We start from the raw sequence: 17,069 nt of genomic DNA on the forward strand, positions 1-17,069 counted from the left end.
GTAGTGGTGATTGCTTGAGCTAGTTGTGTAACAGGAGCAAACTACACTGTATGGCCCATGGCCCATCCCTTGTGCTAGAAAAAGCTAATCATCTGCCTTTCTGAAAGTAGGAGGCAGTGTTAGAGCAAGAATTATATCAGTTCTTAGTTTTTCAGATGGGCTGCATGTTGGATTTCAAATCAGTAGAGATACTGTTTACTTACTTGAAATAATGTACTTAGTTTTTCATTTGCTGGAGACTTCTGGGACACCCGGTACAGTCATGCACATTCCTGTAGTGCTTTGGTGAGACTAATGTTTATGTTGAATTGCCTTGAATATGTGGGAGAGGAGAGTTGTTTTAGTTTCTTCCTTAATAGAAGTTACAGTTGTTGATAAATAGAAAACTAGAAACGTAGATCGTGGAGTTTAGGATGAGAGTATCTGTACTGAATTATGTCCTGATGTTTGGGCATCACTTTTCACTGTATTAGTGCCTGTTACTTAACAATTGCCAAATAAGTTTAACTTTTCGATTGCAGAGACATACCAAGCGTAAGGATCACATTGACTATCAGAAAGAACGAGTTGCATCAACCCTGGATCGTCTGGCACGACATGTTGAAGTAGAGAAGCAGCAAAAAGAAGAGAAAAACAAAGCCTTTAAGGTATTGGATATATTTTGTTTTGCTAGAACTGCATAATAAATGCCATGTAGTCACAAGTGTCTTTGTTTTCACTAATAAGTTAGTAACAATATTGGTGAGCCAGACCTGGACCTAACAACTAGGCTTCTGCTTTTGGGACATCTTTGGAAACACAATACAGACTTTGTATTTTCAGTGGCTTTTAACTGATAAATTTGCTTATTGCAGTTCCTGAGGATCAAAAAAAACTAAATTCATGAAAATCAATGGCAAAAACCTGTTCTTTTGTTTATATATATAGCAGAGGAACCTTAATTATTCTGGTTAAATAATTGAAAAATAACAATTATCACAAACAGACGTTCAACAAGCCTAGATATTTACCTGCTTTTGTCTGAGATTTAATGTTTGCTGCATTAAATCTCTGTATCAGGTAATATTTCATAATGGCATAAAATTTTCTGTGTTTAAGATATAATTTTAAAGTTGAATTTATTAATTGCCTTGGGCAGCGATTTGAAAGGATTGTACTTTTTACTTCTATTACAAACTGGGAGGTGCTTAATGGAAGGTAGGCTTAATGGAAGGGCTGCTCTCAGGGGGAACCTGGACAGCTTCAAGGAATGGGATTACAAGAACTTCATTAAATTAAATAGCGACAAAGTTCAATGTTTGTAGAACATGACGACTTTCCAGCCTAATTTTCCCAACCCTTTTAAAATCACATGATTGTACTATAGTTACAGCTTGTTATAGTCCACAGTAGACTATTCAACTGTAAGACAACAGAGTAAAAGATGGTTAGATATAGTCCAAGGTAGTCTTGAAGTTCAGAGGTCTACATCTCTCTCCTGTCTCCTCTGCTTAGAATTTGGCAGTCTGGTAATGCCTCCACATACAGTTTTCCACATGTAAAGTGGAATCAGAGATAACTGTACCTTTTAAAGTAGTTTGAGAACGATAGTTAAAAAATCCTTTTGTTAAAGATGAATATTTTCCTCCTGGGTGGCTCTTTACTCCTCACCAGGTAATGCAAGTTGCAGACTTAAATTCAGTCTTCAAAGTGAAGATGCCTATTTCTTTTTTTTTCCTTTTCTTTTTTCTTTGTCGGTGGAACAAATTGAGTCTTTGGTTTCATTAACAATTTTGTGTTGTTTTTTTTTAAATTTCATTATTATTTGTTTCTCCTGATAATCTTATGATCTTCTGTGCATGCTTCAGAAATTTCAGTAGGTACAGTAAAAGTAAATTAATTGACTCAAGCTGTAGCTTTTTTTTAGGGAAAAAAAATCTCTGTTTTTTAATTTTCTTTTGTGTATGTTTTTTGTTATGTTTTGCTGTTATGTTTCATCTCTGTTGTTAAATAGAAGTCAGTCAAGTTGTAAGATTTTTTTATCCTTTCCTTAGGTTTTTGTGGGTGTGGTTTTAGTTTTGATTTTTTTCCTTGCATTTTTAGAAACTCGTATGTAAGTTTTGGGATACATACTTAATGTTTCACTTTTAAAAAAGAAAATTTAATCACCACTTTGCCTGGTATGTTTTCCCCCTCAGGAGAAGGTTGATTCCCAGTATGCTCATGGGTTGCAAGAATTAGAATTTATTCGAGGACACAGTGATACAGAAGCTGCAAGGTTATGTGTGGACCAGTGGTTAAAAATGCCAGGTAAGAGTAGGAACCTAAGTTTCATTGATGAGTTCTAAGTCCTGAATTGGAGAACAGAACATGTGATAATTGCATTGAGCTGGCAGGTGCCTTGTGCATAAACAAATCCTACAATATTAACTTTGCTGGCATGTGGCACTGGAAAGTTCTTAAACACTCATTTCCATAAAATCTATTCTTCTAATGGTTTGCTGCTTAGAGAATTTAAGATCCAAAATCTGAAAACCACTATGGCCATATTAAAGATTTTTATAAGCAAAGTTGCTAGAAAGAAAAAATGCTGCTGTTGAACTGCTATTTAAGGAAGATGTCTGCAGAAATAAGTATAACTTCAAGATGTTTCATGGATTTAAAATACTGCCTGGAGGACCTGGAGGAAGGGTGTTAAAGTGTTTGAGAAGTTATACTGCTTAGATTTATGCAGACGTGCTATAGTAGGATTGAATTACAATGAGTACATAGTTTGCTTTTAAGAATCACTATAACTTAATTTTTAAATGCTTTACGGTTTATGTGTAATTTTGTTTGTTTTCCTACGTCTCTGTAACTTATGTTCTGGTTAAGTGCGTTGTTTCATAACACAGGTCTGAAGCCAGGCTCTGTTAATGGTGGAAAAAGGGGTGCTTATAAGCAAGCAGCTCAGATGCAAGTCAACAGCCGACCCAAATGCTGTCCTGTGATGCATTGCAACAGGGAGTTTGACAATGTACATCTACTTCTAGGTCACCTTCAAAGGTAAGGACATAGTGCAAGATTTCTTAATGAAAGAATATGCTTTTAACTTAGGACATCAGTATCAAGTCTACTTTAAACTGCCTGTACTGGCATAGTTTCATTTTGAGAGCTGATTAGTATGTTACAGAATTTATGTAGATGGTGGGCTGAATTTCATAAGAGTTTTTTATTGTTTTGATTTGGGGTTTTTGGTGGGTATGGGGGTTGTTTGGTTTTTTCACTCAGAATTGATTTCTTACTGAGAATTTTTTTAATATCTGGGTTTTTTGGGAAACAAGATTTCTATTCTCCAGTTCTGTTGTATGTTGAAAAATAGCAAAAGGCTAACTTAAACAACTCGATGGTAAGATTTTAAAAAAAAGCCCCTAATGAAGAGAAAGAGGAACAGGAGCTATAGGTCAGACACCTGTTCATAGCTGGTCAGCACTCCATCTGTCTGTGGGCAATTCAGCAGATACGGCCTTTTAACTAGTAAATGTGTCCATATGGAAGATGGTAAGGTGAGAAGCTAAGGGAAGTGTCATGGATTACTCCCGGCGGGCAGCTCAGCCCCACCCAGCTGCTCACTCACTTATCCCACTGGGATGGGGAAGAGAATGAAGGGCAAAAGTGAGAAAACTGAGCTGAGATAAAAACAGTTTAGTAAGTAAAACAAAAGCTGCACGCACAAGCAAAGCAAAACAAGGAAACAACAGGTAGGGCTTTATCACATGTAATAGTTGGGAAGACAAACACATCACCTGAGGTATCTCCCCTTCCTCCTCCTTCACTCAGCTTTTGTTGCTGAGCATGGTGTCTTATGCTGTGAGATGTGCCTTTGGCCAATTCTGGTCAGCTGGTCCAGCTGTGTCTCCTCCCAGCTTCTTGCCTATCCCCAGTGTCTCGGTTTGAGGGGAAAAAACCAAAATGTTTACCCACCAGCAGGGGAGGGGCCTCCTCCACGATAATCACACCACTCTTTATCAAATTTAAGAAAAGGAATTTTAATACAAGAAGGATAACTGATATATATATATATATATATATACAGACTAGTGCAACCCACTTCCCCAACACCACAAGAGAAAGAAAAAAAACCAAAACAACAACAAAACCCAGCAGGTTTTCCTCCGGGAGGAAAGGTTATACTTAAGTGTCCATGTCACAGCCCGGCTGGCTGCAGAGTGAGTTTCAGTCCCTCTCCAGCGAGACAGACGAGCAGTGAGCTTTCAGATGGACTCCGTCTCTTCCCCCTGTGTTCCCCGTCCAAGAAGCAGAAAAGTACGAGCAACCAGAAGCAAATCCAAGGCAGGCAGCAGCAGCAGCGCGGCACAAAAAGTAGTCCGGGGTAGGCAGCAGTAGCAGCGCGACTCGAAAAACAATCAGGGGTAGGCAGCAGCGAGAGAGCCAGGAAAACCCCAGCAGTAACCAGCAGGGCAGCCTGCCTCCTTGGAGCCCCCACTCCCGGTTCCCCCAGCCAAGACTGGGAAGAATATCCAAAAAAAAAAAAAAAAAACAAAAGAGACAAACCTGCCCCCACCCAAGCGATCAACAGTTAACTGCTTCTTTTGTTAACCGCTGGCCTGGGCAGTTAAGTGGCAGGGGAGAGAATTTACATAATAATCCCAAACTACAACACCCAGCCGCCTTGCTGGTGGGGCAGTCTGTAAAACAGAGATGACCTTGATGCCGTGCAGGCACTGCTCAGCAATAACTAAAACATCTCTGTGCTATCGACATTGTTGTTTGTAATCCAAAACACAACCATACAAACTGCTACAAGGAAAATTTACTCCATCCCAGCCAGAACTAGTGCAGGAAGGTAAAAATAAACACGTTTTTAAAATCGCTCTCAGAAGTTGATGCTTTGTTAGTTCTCTTAAAAACGGTATCATTCCTCTGCAGAGTGGCCATTGTAACCAGTAAGCTGCAGGGAGCTTCAGCTCTTTACAAGATAATTTCATCTGATGGAGTTAATGATAGGGGAAGTGAGGAATTTTTAGTTTGGGTTGATGGGTTAGGGTTTTCTGTTCAACAGCTCCAAAGAACAGAATTTTGCCCATTAAAAAACCTTTTTTAACTATTTAAAGGAGAGTAGTTTGTTAATTATTTATTCCTCTCCAGGTTTGACCATTCTCCTTGTGACCCAACTGTCACATTACATGGACCCCCATATAATGCTGTTGCCTGCGTGATATGCTGCGAAAGATTTGCCACCTCTCAGCAGTACAGTGATCATCTTTTATCTAAGGCAAGTTCATAAGGATAAATAACTTGCCTGACTGAATACAGTAGAGAGTTTTCAATAAGTATAATTATGCATTCATCTTTGCCTTTTGTTTTCTTTAACCCTCTTTCTCTCCCCTCTCTCCTTTTAGTCTTTAAGATAGATTTGGGGGTTTTGTCTTATTCTGCTGTTTTTCAAACAAACACTTGGTGTAGCCTGACAGTATTCCCTATTGTATTTTTTGGCATACTCTTGAGAGGACTGTGGTTCTGTCTCAAGCCTTTTGTCCCTCTATTGGTGTTGTTGAAAGTATTCCCTTTTTTCACATCTTCAAAACTGTGAAAGATAAAGGCAGCAAGTTAGGATGAAGTAAGTGTTGGGTGAAGAGAAGGAGCAGAAAGGAGATGTCGGGAAAAAGAGGCAACAGAGTGAGAAGAGAAACTTGGGTGGTGCAGATGCAACTCTTTTGTCCATTTCCAGTCTCTCCAATAGAGCTATTTGCTGCTACTCATTAGTTCACTTACAGAAGGTAAAAGATAATCTAGCATTTGAGTTGTGATTTGAACAAGCTGGTAGTGTTGCTTTTTTTGTTGTCAGTTTTTCCTCTACCTCTACTCTCTTCACTTCCTTTTTTTGATAATACTCTCTCTTCTGTTCATGACATACTACTGTAAAATCTCAGTTGCATAACAGATGCTTAGCTGTTACCTTCTGGGTATGTGGTTTTATTTAAGCAGTCTAGTATTGAATTAGATAATGGATAATAGCATTTTCAAAGTTGGGTGTTTTAATAACAGATATTGTTGAGTACTGACCTAGTCTCCAGGAGCTGTGTTAAATTCAGGGGAAGTTTTAGACATTTTGAAAATCAGATTAATTTCAGCTTGTAGTAGTAACTCCTGATGCACAGTCATACCTGACAAGCTGAAGGATTGCATTGTAATTTGTCCCTGCTCTTTTCCATTGCTTCCAAGTTATGTGCCTGTGACATGTTCCAAGGGCATTAGCAAGAGTTTGCAGCCAAGTTTGGGGAAAGGGAGTGTTTCTTGCAGGAGGCAAGAAGGTGGGATTACTTTGGTGTGGAAGGATGAGGAGATTATACTAGTCAAAGCTGTGGAAGAAAGCATAAGCATATAATGAAGATTCTTTGAGTGACTTAGAAAGGAGCAAGCAAAAATATCAGAATTAAAACTAAAGGACTTTTGCTCCAAAGGCAGAGATCTGCAGTTGATATAGAAGGCAAGACAGGTGGAAGGAGTTGACTTTTAGAAGAGTCATGGACCTGTCAGGATACTCTGAGGAGCAGCATTTTGAGGAATTGGAAGCTAGCAAGATTAGGGAAGAACTGACATGAGGAAAAACAACTGCTTTAGTGACAGAAGAAGCTTTTTCTGAGAGCCAGGGTAAAGGGACTAGCTAAGAACTGATAGAGCCCGTAGCCCCCCAGGGAAGGTGCTTGCAAGTGGTACAAGAAGAGGATGGAGAAGTTACTGGTGTAGTAAGGAGAGATGAGTAACTGAGTTTGATAGTGGCAGTTTGGCCAGTCCCTTGTGTCTCATGAGCTGAAGTGTCTAGGGTAGGCTATAGATAAAGATGTGGTAACTGAAAACCTAAAAGGCAAAATATTACCACAGAAGGGAGAGAGGAATGGAAGGACATGAGGAGAACTGGGACTGGTTTCTTTGTTTCATTTTTTCCTAAACAGATAATTTTCTCTTCCAGCTAAATGAAAATGATGGGCATAAAAAAGGTCTTCCTCCACAGCATATTCAGTGTTTTGCATGCCCAAAATGCTTCCTCCTTTTCACAAAAAGCGAAGAGTGCTTGCAGCATATGTCAGGAAAGAACCACTTCCTCCATGTTCCTGAATTGAGTGGTATGTTGCTACTAAGTGTACTGCTTTTAATTTCTTCTGATAATTCATCCTTATGATATGAATTGACTCATATTTTTCTGTTCTGTACAAAAGCTTAAGGTTTTAAAGTTTTTAATGAATTCCTATTTTTCTGTTGAGGTCTTAAATGTGATACTTTGAAATTCATACTTTCGTGTAGAAATGATTCCTCCATCACACTTGCTGTAATGAGAAGCTGTCAGGTCTCTCATAGAAGCTTCTCATCCTCTAGTGACTCTGTGCAACTACTGCCCTAAATAAGTTTGCATTTAGCATGTTGATAGAGACTTAGACCAAAACACATAAATTTCTTTTTCAATTCCAGTCAGACTGCCTGTGGAGTTCCTTCCCCTTACTGTACTGTCTGTAGTCTGCTTGGAGGCAGTTTTTCTCGTCAGTGTCCTTGGCATGCTGGTGACAAAGACCTGTGAAAATTTCTTCTCCGTTTAATCGCAACTTTAGCTTGCTTAGCTGGGACAGTGCTGCCAGTCTGATGGCTTGCACTGGCTGCATTGCTGCTGAAGGCTGAAAGAACTGGTTATGTTGTGAGCTGGTAACATCCTGAACCACACTTAAGAGTCCACAGAAAATATCTGTCTGATCATGGGCTTGAAAACAGCCCATCATAGCTGTACGGACCTTTTATTTCTGACATAAGCAATAGGCACTGAAGCATTTACTTTAATGTTAGCTAAGCAGCTGAGAGCTGATATATCAATGAAGTTGACTTCTTATTCAGAAAGTGGCCATGTGTTATATATTACAGCTTTCAGGATAAGCCTATTGGGCCAAAAGGATTGGTATAGTTATTTCTCATCTTCATAACTATTTCTTTGACTTCTGCCCTCCCCCAGAGTGGCTGCAGGAAGTGTACGGAAAAGACAGGCTTTGAAGGAATATTCCTGCAGGTTGAGTCAGTACTGCTGTCTTCATAGAAGTAACAGTCAGCTGCATGGTATATGTTCTCATATGAATTGAAGATCTAATGTACTTTTATTCTCAAATAGATTATTAATTCTGAATGTGATGACTGCAGATGCTTTTAAATGCAGGTCGTAGGTTTTAAAGAAAATTACTGGTGAGCTACTGCTTTGAAAATATTAAAAGCACAAGTTCGTGGATTTTCCTTTAGAGGTATATAATGCTTAGCTCAGAACAAAAACCAGAGTGCTCCAGTTTTTCCTTTGTGTCGGAAGGTCTTCATGATTAATAATTATCAGTGTAGTCTGAGATCTTCCAGTGAAGTTCATTGAAAGGCATAAGCTCAAATTACTGCCTGCTGATCATCACATCTTACTAAGCAGAAAAACCAAAGAGAATTAGCCTCTTAGTATGCAGCAGAACATGAACAACATATAATGCATTAGCTATTTCCCATTCTCTTTTCAATAGAATTTTTTTATTCTGCTGGTAACTTGAAGCTAGATATTGAGCATGTACTCTGAACAACAGAAAGTCCTGCATCTAAATATTTAAGACTTAACAAAGGATGGGAAAGAGAGAGAGATGGACAGAGTAGTGGGAACTTGTTAAATTAATTGTGTGCTTTTTTTTTGAATACTCTATGCCTTTAAACAAAATTATGTGTGGTAAGAGTAGACAGCTGGTGATAGATGAAGGGGAAGAAGGTCAATAAGAACCTACCTAAGAAAGACATCTGACCTCATGTAAAAAAGGAAATAAAGGGAAGTAGAGTCAGTCACCAAGTATGAAAAAGCAAGATGCTAGATTCAGATACAAGATTGTTATAGAAGTTTTAAAAATTCAGTCCTTAGTTAAAGCATTCATAGCACAGTTCCTGTGGGTCAGCTGACACATGGTAAGTTGCTTTATGAACCTTGTGATAAATGAGTAATGTTTCCTAAATTTTGAGGAAAAAAACTTTTCAAGATAACATTAGTATAGGAAAAGTAGAAAGCAGTTCTTTAATAAGTGTTTCTAGGTGCATGGTGTATGTAGGTGCACAGCATGTGGGTGCAGGTGTCAAGGCACACGCTGCAGTACAGGAGTTCTACAAATGTATAACACTACCTAATTATCATAACTAAAGATTACATCCAACCCAGGAACCATCTGCCCTCCAACCATCTTGGTGCCACCCCAGAACCTGCCACAGATCTGCCCCTTGGCATGCATCCTTGGAATTGGGTCAGGGGTCTCAAGACCCTTGACTTATTCACCTTCATCATCTTCACACCACTTTTCCCTTCCTGGAGCTTCTCCAGGGCCCCTAGGTCTTCTGGCTTGTTTTGACTATAATGTGTCCTTGTTATTCTGTCCTGGTACATGGTTCCCAAGGAAGATATTCCGGCAGCTATACCACTCTTGAGACAAACTCAAGAATGTAGCACAAAGGTAGAAAGTGTTAGCTCTTACTTCAAATATAAGAAATTTATACATCTATATAAAAATCTACAAATATACAAATGTATACACAAATACATACCTATATCTATAAATAGATAAAGTCCTAAGGCATCAGTAATAATAGTAACAATGTCATCAGAGAGGTGAAATACTACGAAATAACTCTAATGTATGGTTGTACTTTCTACCATTCTATTTTATAGATGAAATGAAGCCTGGACTACCTCTACCTTTTCCATCTTATGCAAAGAATCTTTTGATATCTCTGTGCAAAGAGGTCCCCTTCCAAGTGAAGTGTATATCCTGCTACAAGATACTAGGCTCGCATATGGAACTAACGGCTCATTTCAGGTTTGTGAAAGACAGCTGTCTGTATAATGTGAACATCCACAGATCAATGACAGATAAGCATACATGTTTTTAGTGGTACTAGTGGATTTCCAGGTAAGTAGGACTATCTGAATGTTGACTTCCTGAGTGAACAATCAAAAACCTGCCTCCTTTCATGTCATTTACCCCGCAGTGTAGAAAGGTGATCAGTGTCAGGATCCTTATTGTATTTTCTGTAACAGAACAACAGGACTTGATCTCTGTTCCACTATTTCTAAGTTGACAGCATTTGATTTTGAAAATGTAGGGTCAACAACATAAGTATCAGTCCAAGTTTTTGCTTTGGTGATTAGCAACTAATTCTCTTTAAAGTGCAGAGACTAGATATACATTGCATGGTTTCATTGGCAAGCTTAAGTGGGTTAAAGTACACAGAGGGCACCATTTCTGTGCCCTGATTGCAGTAGCTACTAGGTAATATTTTGAAGTACATCCAAAAGTTTAAAAATGTTTCAGGTTATGATATAACCTCTTCATGTTTTTTAATCCATTCTAGAACATGTTGTCATAATTCTGGGCCTGTAGCTCTGTCAAGAAAAAGCATCTCCCAAGTTGCTGAGATATTCAAAACAGAAGGTCACTGTGAGAACTGTGATGAACTGTTTGATGATAAGAATCAGATAAATCAACATAAACAAACTACTCAACATAACATCAGAGTTTTTACTACAATGGAAGAGTCCATCTTGATGTTCTGCCATATCAATGGGAAACATAAAAATCAGTCTCATTTGTGCCATATTACAGATTGGTCAAGATCACTGCTTAAAAGACATTTGACTTCAAATGAGTCTACCAGTAAAATGGGGTCTACTCCTTCAAAACAGAAATGTGATTTAAAAAGTAACAATGAAGACAATGTAGCAAACCAAAATCAAGGCAGTGCTTGCAAAGTAAAAGCCTGGTATTGTGAATGTCTTCAAAAGTTTTTTACAGAAGACTCAGTAGAAAAGCACATTTTAGCAGCCAATAGGATCTGTCACAAGTGTGCTGTGTGTGGAAAGCTTGCTGAAAATTCAAGCATTATCCGCCTCCATATGAGTCGATTCCATGGGGGAGCACACTTGACTAATTTTCTTCTCTGGTGCAGAGCATGCTCTGTAGATTTTAGAGAAGAGGATATTATGGGACACGTAACTGAATTTCATGGTGGACATAGTTACTATTATGAGCAGGAAGCTGTAGAAGACGAACCAAAGCCATCCACTTCTGACACAGCATACATTTCTGCAGGCAAAGGTAAAGACTGCATCTCTAGCCCTATGGAACTCTCCCCTGAAAGAAGTCCTATTATGGGAAAATGGCAATGCCGCATTTGTGAGGAGATGTTTGAGTCTGAAGAGAGTGTTAAACAACATTGCATGTCCTTAGAAAGCCATTTGTTTCACAGGTACTCCTGTGGCTTATGCAGAAATCACTTTCGGAAAGTAGAAACACTACAGCGGCACTTCCAAGAGCATCATAATCAGGAGGCACAGACTAAATACTTCTGTGGCCTTTGTGGTCATCTCTTCTTTGACACAGAAGAAGAATTTCTAATCCATTATAAGGAGATTCATAGTGTGGACTATACATTTGTGCCTGAGCAGGTGGAAGTATCAATAAAAAAAGAGGAGGACTTCCTCCCAGTCGAACAAGAAGACCTTTTAACCTGTGGTTGCCAGACAACTTATGTCTCCAAAGTAAACAGGAGGAATGATTATGAGAATTGTCAGAAAGCCATGCTGGAAAAAGGAAACTTATGGTTTCGATGCTGCTACTGTTCTGCAACGGCACAGAATATTGCTGATTTGAAGAATCATCTCAAGAGTCACACGTTACTGAAACCTAAGGGAGAGATGTATGTTGTTAAATGTGCTGCATGCAACAAAAACTTTAATGATCTTTTCAGTGCGCATCAGCACTATCACATGAAACACTGCTTCGTGCAGAAACCTGATCTGTCAAGTCTTGCATCAGAATCAGAAAAAACAGCAAGTGGGGCTTGTGTGGTCAGCAAAGCTCACGGGCTACAATTTCAAGCATCTCCATCCAAAACTCAGGACAGACCACAGCTGTCTCCTCTGCAGGGACCAATAGAGGGAAAGAAAGAAAATATTGAGGATTCGGCACACTGTGAAGAACTTAGTGCAAGTATGTAGAAAACTTTCAATATCAGAAAAATGTTATTGTCTTTATTGCACTCTTAAAATGTCAGTCCCAAGACTGAAATATTTAGTTTTCAATTGCGTTTGGAGTATAATTTGGTGTTAAAAGGAAGAGGACAATCAAGGACCGCAGTTAGAGATCCAATGCCTAGAAATCTAAAAGTGATCTATGATACGTATTCAAGAGAAACTTGCCTTCTTTGTATATTTATGATCCTGGTAGTGCTTTCTGTGTGGGCAGTCCTATTACAGCACAATCTTCTCAGTTTTCTTAGCTTGCCAAAAGGCAGTATTAACTGAGAATTTATATTCTTGGTATGTATTGGTTTTTTCCTTGAAAATGCAATTTTTTTTTAAAGTTCATGATCATCTCTATGAATGACATCGCGTACGCTGAAGGTGTACCTTGTGTTCAGAAATTGAAAGTGTTTCTTAATTACTAGTGGTGTCATAATATCTTTGATTAAGAGGTTGACCGTTATGTTAGATGTATAGCAAAAAGTACATATCTAAATGTTTTATGTGTGTTGAATTTCACAGAGACTTGCCATAGTTGGGGGTGCACAGTTGAATATTTATGCTGGTTTAAAAGTAAACCAGCAGGAAAAATGAACCCAACTCAGAAAAAAAGATTATATGTCAGAGTTACAATTTCATAAAAATAGTACAATAAATGCAATGATACAAAGAGAAATTTGTTTTTAACCCACAAAAACCAGAAGCATAACCCAGCACCCCAGGGCACAAACAGAATGGTGTTCGTTGCACCTATGCTGAGCCCCACATGATACTCCTGAGTCCAAAGTAAAAGGAAGGGGAAAACCTGTTGGTGCAGATGAGAATCGGAGTCTGGTTGAGAGTGGCAGTCACAGTTCTGTTGAGGTTCTGGTCCTCCTCTAGATCTGATAAGTGGTACCACAAGTCCCCAAACCCCAAGATTATATACCCTCAGGTTCAGGTGGGAATGCCCAGTACTTCCCCCAGGGCAAGGAGTTTGACAGTGGGTGATTTACTATGTGAGTCATGGGATATTTTTGGACTCCTTGATGGCCTGTTACCAGACATGGCCCCTCAGGCTGAGTGTGAAGGTGGCAATGCCTCCCCAGAGGGGTTACCACACCTGAGTCACTGGTGCGAAGACCCTGTCTCACAAGAGTTCTCTAACACCCAGCCTGTAGCCTGAGGAGTCAGGTGTACCCTGGGCAGCTGCTGCAAATGATCCATTATTAACAGTTTGATAGAAATGACATGGAGGGTGTAAAATACGCAGCTTTCGTTACACCCACACAGTAATAGCTGGTCCTGGCTGCTTTAAGTAAGACAATGTTAAATGGATTATTAAAATGTCTTGGTGTAGGACAAAAAGCTCTCTGGGCTTACCACAAGACTATCCAGCTCTGCACCATTATATAGCCAGATTCTACTTTGTTTGTCTGATTTGTGCATTATTAAATGCTAATTCAGTTGATTTTGAAATCTATGCAGTCACCAAATAGGATCATGTTTTGTAACTTTGCATACGTAACAGTCGAGTGCATGAATTTTCAATGTGTATCTTAAGTTGTGTATGTTGGTTGACCAGAAAGTCAGGTGAATTTTAAATGTGTTCTTTTTATCCTGTTGATAGATGGTGATCTTCCTGATCTTGACTACCTAAGTACCATGACTCACATTGTGTTGGTGGATCTGGACAACTGGGGAAGCTTTTTCACGGACCTGCCAGCTAACCTGAACCAAGGGACGTTCATCTGGGGCTTTCAAGGTAAAAAGTGTTTGAAGGAAATAGGAAGATAAGATTAATAAGTCTACACATTTACTTGAACAGAGATTCCTTGAATCTGAGAGAAAGAACAGGAGCAAGCAATCACTAGGGCTACATAAGTTGCAGTGTCACAGGCACCGTGTAACAGAAATGTTCTTGAACTTTTTGAACTCAGTCTTGACTTCCACTGCTCTTACTATTTCTTGTAGAATACTGTTGCAGAATTCTGGCTTCCCTGATGAACTTGGTTAAGCTCTATCATATTAGGTTTCCATAATTATCAAGACAGCCATAATACTCAGAGATTATTTGAACTCCCAAGGGCATCTCATAGTGTGCTGATTTTTTGTTGTTGGTTTTGTTTTACTTCTAGAAGGCGTGATTTTGAATTCTTAGACTATTTTAATTTACTTTAGTACAGGGTGTTTGAAGGAACTCACATTGTCATGAGTTTCACAGAATCATAGAATGGTTTGGGTTGAAAGGGATATTAAAGATCATGCAGTTTTGCAAAGTCTACCAATAGCATACTTTGCTTAGCTGACTGGTTTTGGAGCAACTTCTTGCCTACCTCATGCTTTTTTTACTGGTTTTCTCTGTATCTGCCTTTATAATTATTTTGCCTGTAGTACATTGACTTCTTCAGTAAAGTCTAGATAAGGGATATTTTCAAAATATTTATTGTCTAAAACACAGGCATCGTCCTAACAGACTTGCAGGAATTGTCAGCTACGTTTTACATTTGGTAAACATCATTGCATTGCACTTCTTTGCTTAGTGTTTTTGATTATCTCTTCCTTTAAAAAATAATCAAGAACATCCTGAAAGCTGAGAGTTGTCACACTGCTCAGGTTGTACAGAAAGGTCTGTTGATGCCTGGATCACTTCTTTTTTTCTCTTTTAGAAACAGGTTTTTCAGTTAGCTGATGAAGGTAGAGTAAGTATGGCTGTTAATTTAAAGTGTTGGTTGTTAAAACAGTCCTCTGTGCTCCTGGACCTGTAGTCTAATACCTGGTTCTTAGGAGTTCTGGAGATGAATCTTCTGGTCTTCCCTTTTAAAGCAGGTTATGCTTCTGAGTTTTGTGTTCTACTCAGGCATTACTTCTGTACCACTACCTGCATTGTCATTACCTAGCCTTTGGCCTTTCTCTAACAGCATTCCAGTGCACATTCAAGCCACAGAAAATTGTGATTTTGAGGGCTTATATCACAGAATCGTGTTTAGGGGTTGGAACAGACCTTAAAGATAATCTATTATAAAGAATTACTTAGCAAAGAAAAATTTTTCAGTTATGTCAGACTTTGCTCATGTGAATTCAGACATTGACTTTCAATCATACTTTGTTATTCTATCTAATTTATTTGAAACTAGTTTGTCATTAATTGACTTAAACTTGTTTGTTATGACAAGGTCTTCTGTGCTGTTACTCTTTTCCAAGGTTAAAATACTGTTTTGATTCATTAAGAATTGTTGTTTGAACCCAGGGATGTCTGAACTGTACTGTTGTCAGAAATTTCTCTTCTCTGACTTAAGGACAAATAATTGTCATACAAACTTAGTGTTACTAGCCTGTTGTTAGGAACTTCTGTTAATACGATACTCTTACCCAGAGGTACCTCTGTGCTAGTTAAAACTCTGTGCCGAGATGTTCCAAGCACGGGTGCCTGATGGCACAGCACAGCCCATGTCAGCACCACTCCATTTCTTACCTCCAGACAGGTGTGCTGCATGCACACTGCATCCTGGGAATGGGCCATATTCATGTTAGAGACTGTGGAAGAAGACAAGAATTAAGCAGTTTATTATTGTCAACTGTATTGCTTTTAGATTTATTGGTTAATAATGGTTTGCACAGTTACTTGAAGCATGATAGTCTTGTTTGTTTAACCTCTGAAAATATAGCAACGTCCCTGTCTCTTCTGTTTTCCTGCATATCCCAAACAACATTTCTGATTTTTTAATTATTATTTTTATATGATACATCTGCATTATTTCTGTGATTCCAATTGCTCGTACAGCCTTAGCTTTGCTTTAAGTTTTTCTGTTGTATTGTCCAGACTATGTTTTCTGTCTTCAGATACTCAGTTGTCTTCATCCATTTGTGGGCTAACAAATAAAGAGTAAATAGAGTTCTGTCAAATACAGCTGTATCAAATGCTCATGTTGTACATTTATGCAGCCAAAACTCAGGTTTGGTCATTACAAATCTTTCCCAAAGAGCAGTGACTGAGGCTGTCATAACAGATTGGAACGAGCTGCAAATAGCATTTTTTTCTCATGAACAGATACCATTAAACCATTTCTGTGTAGACTCTTGATAAGTCTTTATCTTTGAGATAATTTTTGATATCTTTTTGATACCACCTTCTTGCCATTTCTTGTTGAAAAGGGTGAAAAAAACCCAGAAGAAATCTACTGAGTAATACTTTTCTTTGTTGGACTGGGAGTGGCCCTGTTGGCATACACCATCCCCTGCAGCCTGTGTACTGGAGCCTAAATTTCCCATGTTCTCACGTGAAGTGCCATCAATGACTGCTTTCATTTTCCATGCAAAATCCTTTCTTACATCCTGTCACTCTTATCATTTGGCATATGAAGCAACAGGTTTTCCTCCCCGTTGCAGACCCATTATTTCTTAGCAGTTGTGAATGTTATGAAATTCTTAGTTGCTCTCTTCAAATTGTCCTTTCATTTGTTTGCCTTTTTATGGTGTCATAGTAACTGCAAGCTCCTCTGGTTTTCTCTCTCTTCTTGAAAGACTTCCTACTTCTTTCCTTTGCCTTGTAACTTGTTTCAGCTTGGTATTATTTTGTCTGTAGCGAGACACGTTACCCAGCTCATCTTTATTATCCAGTTATTTTCTCAGCTAGTAACTACATGTTTTAGGATACTGTTCAGAAAATTGCTGTACTTTTTTCCCTCATTTTGCTTATCCTTGACTGCATTCAAGGGTTTATTAGAACTCTAACATTTGTTTCAGCTGTTGCTCCAGTTTTAAAGACTTCTGACACGTGATGTGTAAGGCAGGTATAGCATATGTTGACTCTATAACTCCTGTAGTACAGATTTCCCTAAGAGAAGCATTTCTGTGACTTGTACTGTGGTCCCAGAGCTCCTCTGCTTCTGCACATTAACCATAGCTGTGTTTCAAATTGGAAAAAAATCCATCCTTTTTGTCTAAAAGCACATGATATCTGGAAGATAAGTTTTTCAGGATTAGGAGGAAAAAAAATCATACAAAATTGAATGAGTAGTAGTATCAGGCTAGCTACTATTTT

At 38.7% G+C, this 17,069-nt stretch overlaps 1 protein-coding gene across 2 annotated transcripts in view; it reads left to right on the forward strand.

The window, feature by feature from the left end:
- The window catches only part of ZNF451 (zinc finger protein 451), a 41,853-nt gene that overhangs the window by 9,393 nt on the left and 15,391 nt on the right, over positions 1-17,069 (forward strand). For both annotated transcript variants that reach the window (XM_071548495.1, XM_071548497.1), the window contains exons 4-11: positions 522-647; positions 2,178-2,289; positions 2,874-3,024; positions 5,128-5,254; positions 6,953-7,106; positions 9,695-9,842; positions 10,378-12,014; positions 13,656-13,790. In XM_071548495.1, the coding sequence (XP_071404596.1) occupies positions 522-647; positions 2,178-2,289; positions 2,874-3,024; positions 5,128-5,254; positions 6,953-7,106; positions 9,695-9,842; positions 10,378-12,014; positions 13,656-13,790 (2,590 nt within the window). The remainder of the gene's footprint in view (positions 1-521; positions 648-2,177; positions 2,290-2,873; positions 3,025-5,127; positions 5,255-6,952; positions 7,107-9,694; positions 9,843-10,377; positions 12,015-13,655; positions 13,791-17,069) is intronic.

The sequence above is a fragment of the Pithys albifrons genome, chromosome 2, assembly GCF_047495875.1.
Source record: "Pithys albifrons albifrons isolate INPA30051 chromosome 2, PitAlb_v1, whole genome shotgun sequence".
Taxonomy (NCBI): Eukaryota; Metazoa; Chordata; class Aves; order Passeriformes; family Thamnophilidae; genus Pithys; species Pithys albifrons.